The 12,755-nt window shown below is 43.2% G+C and overlaps 1 protein-coding gene across 1 annotated transcript; it reads right to left on the bottom strand.

Annotated features, from left to right (window-relative positions):
* Positions 1–6,555: 6,555 nt before the first annotated feature.
* LOC123059479 (uncharacterized) lies at positions 6,556–7,100 on the bottom strand. Its single transcript, XM_044482044.1, has one exon. The coding sequence runs from the start codon at positions 7,030–7,032 to the stop codon at positions 6,805–6,807; it is 228 nt and encodes a 75-aa protein (XP_044337979.1). The 5' UTR covers positions 7,033–7,100; the 3' UTR covers positions 6,556–6,804.
* Positions 7,101–12,755: the final 5,655 nt, after the last annotated feature.

Here is a 12,755-nt window from a genome sequence, read left to right as displayed (position 1 = left end):
TATGGATCCTATTCCGCGACTGTGACATAGCTGTATTCTGTTCTCCCGCTGCCGGGAGTAAAGCTCTGATCTGCATCAGACCTCTGTCAGCTTCTGACTGGGAGGGCTGAATTGACTCTGCTATTCGAGCTACAGCTGTAAAATTCTGGATCGGAGTTCGATATATCTGAGTCGGAGGTGGAAAAAGTTGATGTTGACTGGATTCTGGAACCCGTTGACACGCACGCTCGTCGAGTACGTGCTGGAGGTTCTCCAGTCGAGTGCGCTCAGCCAGGTTGGTTAGGCACGTGTCCTCCAAGGCCCCGGCCTCGGGGGTTTCTCCAACGATAGGAGTGTGAAGTGCATCCATGTTCCGGCGGCGAAGTTCTTCCCTCTGCTGCGAAGAGAGGGGCTCGGGGAGGTACTCCTCATGGGCATGCAACGGATCGCCTCTGTCATCGCCTCCGTCGGCGCGAGGGAAGCTGGGAGGACTGCGAGGTCCATCGACCATCAAGACCTCCGCCGCGGGATCACTGTTGTCGCACTCGGATGCAGTCTCTGTGGAGCCAGTCGACAGGTCGAACAGGCCGTAGAGAATTTCGTCGGGCTCAATCACCGCGACTTGAGGGGTGGCCGATTGGCGAGCCACCGCATGCCTCACCCATCGCTGAAGCCTTGAGCGAACGGAAGCTTGCACCGGCGGGTGACAGAGAGGGAGGAAGCTATAGGAGCCGACCGATACTGGGTCGAAGGCTGCCGCAGGAGGACGCCACGGACGCACGCGCGAAAGTGTGTTGCCCCGCGGACGGGGAGTGCGTCGATGTCGAGTGGAGCCTCCTGAAGCCAAGCGGAGTCGTCGGCGACAAACACGAGCGCGCCGAGACGGATCTCGCGGCCCTCAGCCAAACCTCCGCCTGAAACCATGATGAAGGGGATCGGAAAAATCGCAACTTCTCCAACAAGTCACTAAGACATCCGCCCCACGGTGGGCGCCAACTGTCGTGGTTCTAAGTCTGACAGTAGAATGGGGGGTAGGAATGTAGAGGCAAGATCCTAGCTATGGAGGAGTTGTACACGCAAGTTTTACGAGTTCAGGCCCTTCTCGGAGGAAGTAATAGCCCTACGTCTCGGAGCCCGGAGACGGTCGACTGGATTATGAGCGTGTGAGTCACACGGGGTGCGAACCCTTGTCCCAGAGGAGGGGGTGGCTTATATAGAGTGCGCCAGGACCCCAACTCCCCTCTGTTACACAAGGTTCAATGTACATTAAGAGGAGGGCGTTACTGGTAACGCCAGTAATAAAGATACATAATGACCATTAAAGCTATGACTTAATTCCCGACCGTTGTAGAGCAGAGTGGCTTTAGATCTCCCGGTAGTCGAGTGACTGTCTACGTGGTCGAGTGTCTTCAAGGCTGTCGAGTGGAACATAGCTTCATGGTCGAGTGGACGATGATTCTTCTTCGAATGTTTCTGGTTCTTTTGGAGATGTCCTTGGGGAGGGTATCTTGGACAGGTCCATGACCCTACCCTAGGTACATAACTTCATCATTGTCCACGTACCCTCGTAGACCGAAAGCGGAAGCGTTAGCACAACGCGGTTGATGTAGTCGTATGTCTTCACGATCCGACCGATCAAGTACCAAACGCACGGCACCTCCGAGTTCAGCACACGTTCAGCACGATGACGTCCCTCGAACTCTAATCCAGCCGAGTGTTGAGGGAGTGTTTCGTCAGCACGACGGCGTGGTGACGATGATGATGTTCTACCGACGCAGGGCTTCGCCTAAGCACCGCTACAGTATTATCGAGGTGTACTATGGTGGAGGGGGGCACCACACACGGCTAAAAGATCAAACAATTAATTGTTTTGTCTCTAGAGGTGCCCCCTGCCCCCGTATATAAAGGAGCAAGGGGGGAGAGGCGGCCGGCCAAGGAGGGCGCGCCAAGGGGGGAGTCCTACTCCTACCGGGAGTAGGATTCCTCCTGTCCTTGTTGTAGTAGGAGAAGGGAAGGAAAAAAGAGAAGGAAGGGGGTGCCCCCCTCCCTAGTCCAATTCGGACCAATCCATGGGGAGGCGTGCGGCCACCCTTTGAGGTCTTTTTCTCCTTTCCCGTATGGCCCATTAAGGCCCAATACGAATTCCCGTAACTCTCCGGTACCCCCAAAAATACCCGAATCACTCGGAACCTTTCCGATGTCCGAATATAGTCGTCCAATATATCGATCTTTACGTCTCGACCATTTCGAGACTCATGTCCCCGATCTCATCCGGGACTCCGAACTACCTTCGATACATCAAAACACATAAACTCATAATATAACTGTCATCGAAACTTTAAGCGTGCGGACCCTACGGGTTCGAGAATTATGTAGACATGACCGAGACACGTCTCCGGTCAATAACCAATAGCGGAACCTGGATGCTCATATTGGCTCCCACATATTCTACGAAGATCTTTATCGGTCAGACCGCATAACAACATACGTTGTTCGCTTTGTCATCGGTATGTTACTTGCCCGAGATTTGATCGTTGGTATCTCAATACCTAGTTCAATCTCGTTACCGGCAAGTCTGTTTACTCCTTCCGTAATACATCATCCCGCAACTAACTCATTAGTTGCAATGCTTGCAAGGCTTATAGTGATGTGCATTACCGAGTGGGCCCAGAGATACCTCTCCGACAATCGGATTGACAAATCCTAATCTCGAAATACGCCAACCCAACAAGTACCTTCGGAGACACCTGTAGAGCACCTTTATAATCACCCAGTTACGTTGTGACGTTTGGTAGCACACAAAGTGCTCCTCCGGTAAACGGGAGTTGCATAATCTCATAGTCATAGGAACATGTATAAGTCATGAAGAAAGCAATAGCAACATACTAAACAATCAAGTGCTAAGCTAACGGAATGGGTCAAGTCAATCACATCATTCTCCTAATGATGTGACCCCGTTAATCAAATGACAACTCATGTCTATGGCTAGGAAACATAACCATCTTTGATCAACGAGCTAGTCATGTAGAGGCATACTAGTGACACTTTGTTTGTCTATGTACTAACACATGTATTATGTTTCCGGTTAACACAATTCTAGCATGAATAATAAACATTTATCATGAAATAAGGAAATAAATAATAACTTTATTATTGCCTCTAGGGCATATTTCGTTCAGTTCAGGTCTCCTCCTCCCTAGACACTTACCCTCCCTCTCTGATTGGTACCAACTGCTGGTCTTCAGCTGGCATGTATGTGTAGATGATATCTATAAAATCGCTGGTGCAAAGATGATCCTATACTATACTAGTGACCACCTGCAATTAGGCATTTGGTTGTTTTATGCCTAGTTTAGCTCCTGTACTATACTAGTATGAGGGGGGGGGGTCATCAGAATGTTTAGTTAATTTACTGTCAGACTCCCAACTCTTTAGATGTGATTCAGAAATGTTAAGCACAGAGTGTTGCCTGCCACAAAGTACACAGCGTGGTTCGATAACACGTAACCAGGATGATTCCTATCCTACCTCTGCCGTGGTTACTACTTTCAAGCTGGTGATGGCGGTGGCATGTTGAATCCCCAAAACACAATTAGAAATGACCAATGGACTATCTGAAACTGGTAGTAGCTGACCTGGCCACTTTGGAGATATCATGAAATAAAATGCTTGTGTAGGATATAAATTGCCATAAGTTGGACTGGTGTGGAGTTCAGGATCTCTTCCAACAAATGGCAGACATTGGCTCCGTGTTTCATCATGTGAATTCCAAGTCTGAAATGAACATATTTTGGTCTGCTTATTATTTATTTGCAGGCTGCCTTTGAAGGGAATCAGTTCAAGACAGATCCAGGTCCATTCAAGGTCTTTTGGCAATGCATGCATGCGCTCGAAACTTGGGTATCCGCTGCTTCTCATGATCTCTGTTTTAATGCTTTTGGTGGAATCATTATAATCACTGCTAACAATCTCAATGTGTTTTAGGTTGTCCACAACAATTTAATAAAATGCAGTATTTGAGGAAAATGTTAAGTTAGTGGTTGCTAAGTGTGCTCATGTTAAACTGTTTCTTTTAATCTAGTGGTTGCTTGCTTTTTCAGCATAAATGCTTATTGACTAGTTGCTACATATGGATGCTCACTAAAAAGTAATCTCTTCAGTATGGTTTTATGTTCTTGTATACGGGAAAGTTTTGCTTCTCTGATGAGAACAGATTTTCAGAATGAATCATTTGTGAACACCACAAACTAGTGCTACTGTTCATATACTTCTGATCAAACTCCGTGATTACTCTATTTCAGCCAAACAATTTTATTTTGTTCATGTTTGAGGAAGAATACCAAACATTTTTTTTACGTTGAGAATTGGGCCTTCCCAAGCAAATCCCAGGTATTAAGTGTACTATTATAGAGTGCACCGGGTTAAGTTGCCATAACTTAAGTCAAACAGTTCTTAGAGCTGCCAATAATTTCTGAACTTTTGAGTTGGTCTAGGTAGTTCGTGATTCTGTTCCGAAAAAAATGGAATTTATTGATCCAAAGATGGATCAGATTAATAGTCGCATTACCAAACCACCAGATAAGATGAAATCATATGCTGTGATTTGGATTTTATGTTTTACTGGGCCTCCACAAGCAAATCCCAAGTATTTAGTGTACTGCTATTATTGAGTACACTGGGTTAAGATGCCTGAATGTAAATAAAAGTCAAACAGTTCTAAGAGCTAATGTGTGATCAGAACTATATTTGTATTAGTTCAAGAGATTTGATATGCGTAACCGTTGCTGCATCATATATTATTATTAGTTGTCCCTTACTTGCTCAATGGTTCACGTAAAGTATGTGATGCTGTTGAGGTATTGGTCAAGAACGTGATGCAAACATCATCAGTTGTCACAACTTCAGTTGTAATGCACATGTAATGTACAAACACTGCATTGCATCCATGCTTTCAAAACATCAAATGTTTTTGGTTCAACAACAACTAGTCATAACCAAAATCTTTTGCGCAGTCATGATCGTTTGATGCCGCCAGTTGATTGGATCGTTGATATTTCTTCTCCTTTTTGTAGGTACGGCGACCAAGCAGGAGAGGTAACACAAGACTACCTCCACGCCACCGGAAACGCTCTTCAAGCCGGAGAGATAACACAGGACTACCACATCCCAGTGGGTGCCGTGCTCTTCAACCCCTCAGAGGAGGACTTCGTCGTGAAGCCCGGAGACTGCGTCGCGCAGATGATCGTCCAGGTGATTGCGACGCTGGAGGTCGCCAAGGTGGAGGACCTCGACGCCAACGCCACCCTCCAGGGGGAGGGAGGGTTCGGGTCCATCGGAGTTTGAACTCCGAGGCTTTGGCAGATACATCTAGAGAAGTGGTCTGGTTATTCGCGTCTGATGTTAAATGGGATCTCATGATCTCTTTGAGTTGAGATGTTCAATGTTACATCCATGAACGTTGCAATTGCTAAGATGGTTATGTGACCTTTGCACTAGACGTGTCTTGATTTTCATCCATGAATATTGCATCTAATTTTTATTTTTTTATTTTCTAATTAATTAGCAGTAGCATGGGGCAAAATGGTGTGCTACTAGTAAGTAGATAGTAGTAGCGTAGGTGCAGAATAGTAGTAGCGTGGGTTGCACGCGCTACTACTAACTTTTTAGCTGTAGCGTGGGGTAAAAAACGCGCTACCGCTAAAAAATAGATGTAGCATCGTAGCAGTAGCGCGGTACCCCGCGCTACTGGTATGCAAAAAACCTACGCTACTGGTAGCGTTTTTCCTAGTGGTGATATCCACCTAACCATCAATCAATCCCCAATCAAGGAAAAAAATCGTCGGCCATTCCTTTTTGGCTTTGTCCATGTCATGTTCAAGTTTTTTTTGAAAAGGAGGATAGCTCCCGGCCTATACATCAAAGTGATGCATGCAGCCATATTATCTAACGAAAGTAGAATACAAAATATGAGGTCCAGTATTGGCTCACAAAAGTAGCCAAATCAAAATAAAATAGAAAATGCCACAGCCGGTGAAAGAATAGGCTACAATGACTAAACACCTAGCCTATTAATTATTAGTTTGCCATCCAAATTGGTTGAAGATAATCCGTGCTACCATCTCCCAGCTGCGGTTGCACCTAGTAGGCAAAAGCTCCTCGAAGTCCGCATGAGTGAGTAACGACCACGTACGGATCCATGCAGTGGCCCTGTAAATAACCTACAAAAAGTTGGTGAAATTTTTTCTACTAAAGAGCATATCATTTCTGCAGTTCAATATGGCCCAAAATAGTGCACATTCCCTATCTAAATATGTGTCACAATATTTGTTTCTACTTCATTTAGTCATGTTCAAGTTAATAAAGCAGAACTGTTCGGTTGTATCAGTGCACTTCTCCCAAGTATAATGTTTTCATTTTGACTTCTCTACTATTTTTGGATGTAACATTTTGTTTGCCTTTGCCTGGTTCTTGATCACATCCCCACCTTCAGCAGGAGGAAGAAATAAGCTAAGCTTTGCTCGTTTGAGCTGGTGAATTAAGTCAAGCAAGGGGAATGATAATCCAACAAACAAAATATGTAGGGAAAAATATATTGTCCTGATGGACAATGGACAAAATCTCTATTATAACACACCTGCAATTTGGATATTCTGATACAGCCAACCCATCAATGAATAAATAGAACACGTGGCCACACTGCAAACCTCGAAACTTCAACGGGACAATGGAGCTATACATCCTAAGTTACAGACTCAGACGTAGGCTAATAGGAGAACACACAAGATCATATATTTCTATGAAATACACTGGTTCTCGGCTAATCTGTCACATTAGACCGGGTCGAGAATGGAAGGGGAGGCGGGGTGTTGTGAGGGCGGCCCGGTCAAGGTTGCTCATCTTCTTCTCCTTCCCCTGTTCCTTCTTTATAACTTGCTGCTGTTTCTTCTTGCCGCCATCACCGGAATCTTTAACAAACGAGGAGGAGGAGGGAGAGGAGGAGGACGTGTTCTCGGGGAGCACCTGGACATCCGAAGGCCCACAGCAGAACCCCATGTCTGAAGCTAGCTACCTCGCCTCTCTTCTTCCTTTGTCTCTGAGGTAACTCTGCTCTTTGCTAAATTATCCGTGTGTGTTTATGTTGGCAAACGATATGCTCCCATCGACCTGTTTTTATAGTGGATTTTTATAGTGGAAAAGAGTGGCTCGATGCAAACTTCCAGTGGAAGGTTTCTACGCTCTCTATAATTTAAAAATCACAGTATTATATATATTTTGCTTCATTCGAGCTCGAGCACATGTTCGCTGGCACCTGCACCCATTGCAACCACGACGGCCTCTCTCTCCTTTCATCGGCAGTGACGCACGCACCAACCTTAAAAAATGTCACGTACGCACACCACGAAGCAGTCAGGTATTGACAGGTGGGCCTAGGGACACTTCTTGTCCACTTGTCAGTAAGTAGGGTCTGTGCATCATGGCTTGTTGAATTTTCCGTAGCCTTGTTGATAGAATAGGATAATGTCGATCATGGAGCGTTGACCGGTGACTCAGCCCAGAGATGAGCTTCCTTGGCCGGCAAGGTTCTTTGGTTACAAACTTCCATTTGTTTCTACGTTCGGGAGAAGATGGGATTTTTGTGTAACTAGTAAATGCGCACGTGCAATGCACGTTAATATTTAGGCAATATATTAATTGCACGCACATATTAGGTACTTGTGTGTTAATTTTGTGATTAGTGAAATATTTGATATGATATTAATTGCACGTTAAACACATTGAACGCTTGACATTGGAGCAGTCTAGGTCGTTGGATTGACTTAGTTTGATGGCCGAGATTAGTTGGATCTGCCCCTTTGAATATTTTTATATTGGTATAGATAATATCTCAATTGTATTATTTAACAAAAGGTGTAAAAAACCACCCACACATAGGATAGTTTGAATCATTTGAGGATCGCTCACCATGCCCTGCCGCACGTAGGATAGTTGTCCCAACTTTTCATAATATGCTGGAGGAGACTTAGAAATATGTCTAGCTCCACAATAAAATCCGTCCGAATTGAATTTGCCGTCGCTTGCTTGGTTGTCGGAGGAGCACGATGACAAGAAGAAGAAGAACAACAATTGTGTCACACTTAGAACAATAGAGGGAAACTCATGGTTGTTGTCGCGGAACCAATATCACGGCCAGGTAGCGACTCTGCCCGTGATCTCCCATTGTGCAAACTAACTGCACACAAGACAAGTCCACGACCACAAATGGACGACCAAATCAACTCCACACAATACTTCAACACATGCCTGACGAGGGCACTAACCCATCAGCCCCTCGAAGTGGCGAGACGGGGTTGAAGTCGGGGCACCACCATTTTTCGATGCCACAACTCCTCGTCCATCTAAATGGCGTCGTCACAAACACCAAACTCTAATCCTAGCTACATGCCGAACACACTACAAAACCGGGGTCCCCACCTCCCGCCACCAAAGTAGCATATGAAGAGGATGGGACCACCGGCCTCGTGGGACGGAAGAGCTGAATATCTATAGAAATGACGTATCTAGGAGGCTCCGGTCGTTTCTTGGTTGAGGGAAAAGGAAAAAAATGATTTGTTTATAATGTGCAGTAGAATGAAACCTGCCGATTATGCCCTGGAATCGAAAGTGGGTGCAAGCTGTTTGTTTGGTTTACCATGCTACTTCTATTAACTTTTGTGATAGAGAAATGTTTGGTTTAGTGAATTTTGATCAGCTAGGCCGAAGATCCTCACTGCACATACTTTTTTTTAGGTGAACATACCCAGTAGGCCGAACCTATGTAAGTTTTGGCCACCGGATAAAAAAAGTGGTGCACACAAGTGATGTAGGCTTATCTTTGCTCGCGTTCCCCAAAGAATTAAGTCAAGCCAGGAGAATAACAATCCAACAATAAAAATTAATAATCCCAATAACAATGAACATAATCTCTATATTTTAAAAAGAAACACCTGTAATTCGGATCATCAAATACAACCAACCCACCCCTCAAAAAAAATACAACCAACCCATCAATGAATAAATCACAGGCTAATAGGAAAACCTACAGGATGGTACGTGCGCGCAGCCCGGGGCGAGAATGAAATACACCTGTAATTCTCCGTTAATCTATTGTTACAGAAGACCGGGGCGAGAATGAAAAGGGAAGTGGGGCGTCGTGAGCGCAGCCCGGTCAAGATTGCTCCTTTTCTTCTCCTTCCTCTCTTCCTTCTTTATACCCTGTCGTTTCTTGTTCTTGCCACTGTCGCCGGAAACTTTATCAGCCGATGACGAGGAAGACAGCGACGATGAGGATGAGGTGTTCTTTGGGAGCACCTGGACATCTGAAGGGCCGCTGCAGAATCCCATGGCTGCGCTGTTAGCTACTACCGCACCACCGTTTGATCTTTTCTTCTCTAATTCCTTTGTTTCGTCTGCTCTCCTCGGCTAGTGATTCGTGTGTGTGTTTCTGTTGGAAAAACAGGGCTCCTGGTGAGAGCGGCGTTGCAGAGGCCGAGCACCAGACAGCTCGTTATCCCCTTCGTGGGTGTGGGCCTCGTGATTCACTTCTGTCAGACCTTTTGAAAGTATACGAGCCAATATACATCTAGATGAAGGGACTCTTTGATTCGTAGGATTTCCCAAATGCAGGAATAGGAAAAACGTAGGATTGAAATGGCATGTCATCTTGAATCCTATATGATTGTATGAGTGTTTGATTGTGCATAAAAAAATGTAGGATTCTTTCAAAGAGGTTTGAGTGGATGGAAAATTTCCTATGAAATCTAGTGCAAATGAATCCTATGGAAAAATTCCTACGGTTTACAATCCTACGAATCAAACAACCCACATAGGAAAAAATCCTAAGGATTAGAATTCTTCAAAATTTCTTTGAGAATCCTTTGAATCAAAGAAGCCCGAATAGTGCAACCGTATATCAGTGAATGAGATAACACTGTTTGATGCATGTGATGACTGATATGACTGCTCGAAATCAAACACGGTGAAATTAAGGCTCACCCTTCACGGAGGACAAAAATATCAATATTCTACTATATTCGGCCACCTCATCATTGCATGCTACAACCATGTCTCATTCTGGGCAATTTTCTGTAAATGTACCGCCGCACATTTCTCTGTTTTTATAAAACTAATCCTCAAGGTAGTGTACAACTTGCTACTTACTATGTCAAAAAAATCTTATATTTTGAGACGGACAGAGTAATTACTATCTTCGGCCGGGTTTACTAGTCCCCTCGCATTTTGGGTCATATTTAACAATAACTTTAACTAATAAAATGAAACTCATATGTACTACCCCCGTTTCGGTGAATAAGTCATTCGGTAGTTCTAGATCGATGATTTAACTATCTAAATATGTATTATATGTGACAAAAAATATATATTTAGAAACTACATCCGTGTAGAAATCTAGTGATATACTTTTCATGACATATAACACGTATTTAATTCCTCAAATCGATGACCTAGAACTACATAAATGACCTATTCACCTAGACGGAGGTAGTAGCAAAAGTCATATTATTAAAAAATAAATTCAGATACATATTTTTATGACATGCATTAATATTTTATTAGTCAAACATGTGATCAAAGTTTGATCCAAAATACAATGGCGACTAAAAAACCCGGATGAAGGTAGTAATTAGTTGTGCTTTTTTCAAAGCTCTTTCAAGATGGTTCTTTTACCCGTAAGAGATAAGAGAAATATTTGGTCAGAACCGTCCATTCATCAAGGTATATTTGACCACGTAAAATCCAAAATTTTTGCTGGAGAGCGCTGCACGGGATATTGCCGCTTAAATCCATCCTTACTAACAGACATGTAGGTACAAATGGTGCATGTCCAATCTGTCATCATGGTGCGGAGGATATTAAGCATTTGCTATTTGATTGTATTCACGCAAGGGGACTCTGGAGCAGATTAGGCATCTCGGAAACAATTTCCGAAGCTAGGTCGGTGAATCGTTTGGGTTCTATCATACTGGAACATTTACTCCTTGGTGGATCTAGCCCAGCTCCTTTGAAACCTAATTTGGATGTCAAGCAAGTCATTGTGGTGGGGAGCTGGTATCTATGGTGGATCCGTCGGCAATTCACTCACGATGGAACGCCTCCTCCTACTTTTAAATGGCCGATGTCCGTATTGGCGATAGCAAATAATTACCATCAGGTTAATGAGAAGATGATGAATACTACCGTAGAAAAATGGGGGATACCAGAACCCAGGTTTGTCAAACTAAATGTTGATGCCGCCTTTTTTGTTGATGAAGGTTTGGGTGCTACAGCAGCTGTGATTAGGGATGAGAAGGGAACATTCCTAGCGGCGCAGTGTAAATTTATACCCCATGCAGCTAATGTAGTTACCACCCAGGCCCTTGCGATGAGAGATGGATTGGCTTTTGCAAATTCACTTGGTTTCCCCCGGATTGAAGCAGAATCAGACTCCACAACGGTGATAGAATCATGTGATGGCCAAGCTAGATGGTGGGATGAAGCAACAGCTATTTTTGCCGAGTGTGTGGATCTCTCTTCGTTGATCGGGAAGGTCAAATTTCAATACTGCCCACGTTCTTGTAACCAAGCAGCGCATGTGCTACCTAACTACAGTTATTGTAATAAGATTTCTTTTAGTTGGACGGGTGAGCCTCCGGGCTTTCTCGTTTCGAACCTTGTGGACGATGTAATCCCTATTTTCAATCAATAAAGCTAGCCATGATGGCCCTCCCTCAAAAAAAGGTATATTTGACCACACATAATATTATGGCAATTTATTGTCAAAAGGGAAATATTAAAATATTTCCCTCATATCTTTTTATTTTAATCTACTAAAAAATCACATTCAATCCTCGTACGATCTATGTTGTATCTATCATATGAAGATGGATAATTCCCCAGAAAAAAGATGGATAAGTGTAATGTTGTGAAATATGATACATATCCATGGAATCCTAAATATTTGTATATACACTACAATCTACAAATGGCATTATTATAATTCGTCTAGATTACAACCTAATAATCATCACCATAATTAAACAGTATGTGTACTCCCATTATTCTGAGAGAGTTAGTAAAAATTAGATGTACACATGCCATGCTAGGAACGTGTTTGAATTTTTATTGTGTGAGAAATACACTAAACTTTGTCCGTTATACATTCTCTTCTCAAGGAAATAAAATGTGCATGAACATTGGTACACATGGGTGCTCTGTTAAAGAAAAATACTGATGGTATTTTGTCTGCTTTTTGCTATGATTTTGTCAATTATTATTCATTTACCATGCAAAAGAAAAAAAACTAGTATTCATTTTTGGTGTTGTCTAGAAACAATTTCTATGCATTCTCTATTGTTTAGCTCCCAACCGACAAAATAAAACATGCATAAACATATATCACAGAACTTGACAAACTTCTTATTTCATTTGTTAGACATAATGATAAGGTACGTTCAGCAAAAGAAAATAGTTGGGGAAAATCAGCTAAACAAATAATTGGCAAAAAATCTGGCATTAATTAGATCTGTTATTTTTATGCTATGTATGCAAGGTTTTAAAGAAAGGGAATAAATTATAATAATTTATGTCCTTAATTATAGCACAACAATGTCTAACCCCCATCCCATTATCAATGGTCTATTACCTCCTATTACATGTTGTATGAACCATTAGTTCATTAAAATTGAACGGTCCATAATGATCTGGACCACCTTAAAATTTTCCTAAAAAACTGTTGTGCCACC

This window comes from Triticum aestivum, chromosome 3A (assembly GCF_018294505.1).
Source record: "Triticum aestivum cultivar Chinese Spring chromosome 3A, IWGSC CS RefSeq v2.1, whole genome shotgun sequence".
NCBI lineage: Eukaryota > Viridiplantae > Streptophyta > Magnoliopsida > Poales > Poaceae > Triticum > Triticum aestivum.
The sequence above is the reverse complement of the archived record's forward strand: the minus strand, read 5'-3'. Positions and strand labels throughout refer to the sequence as shown.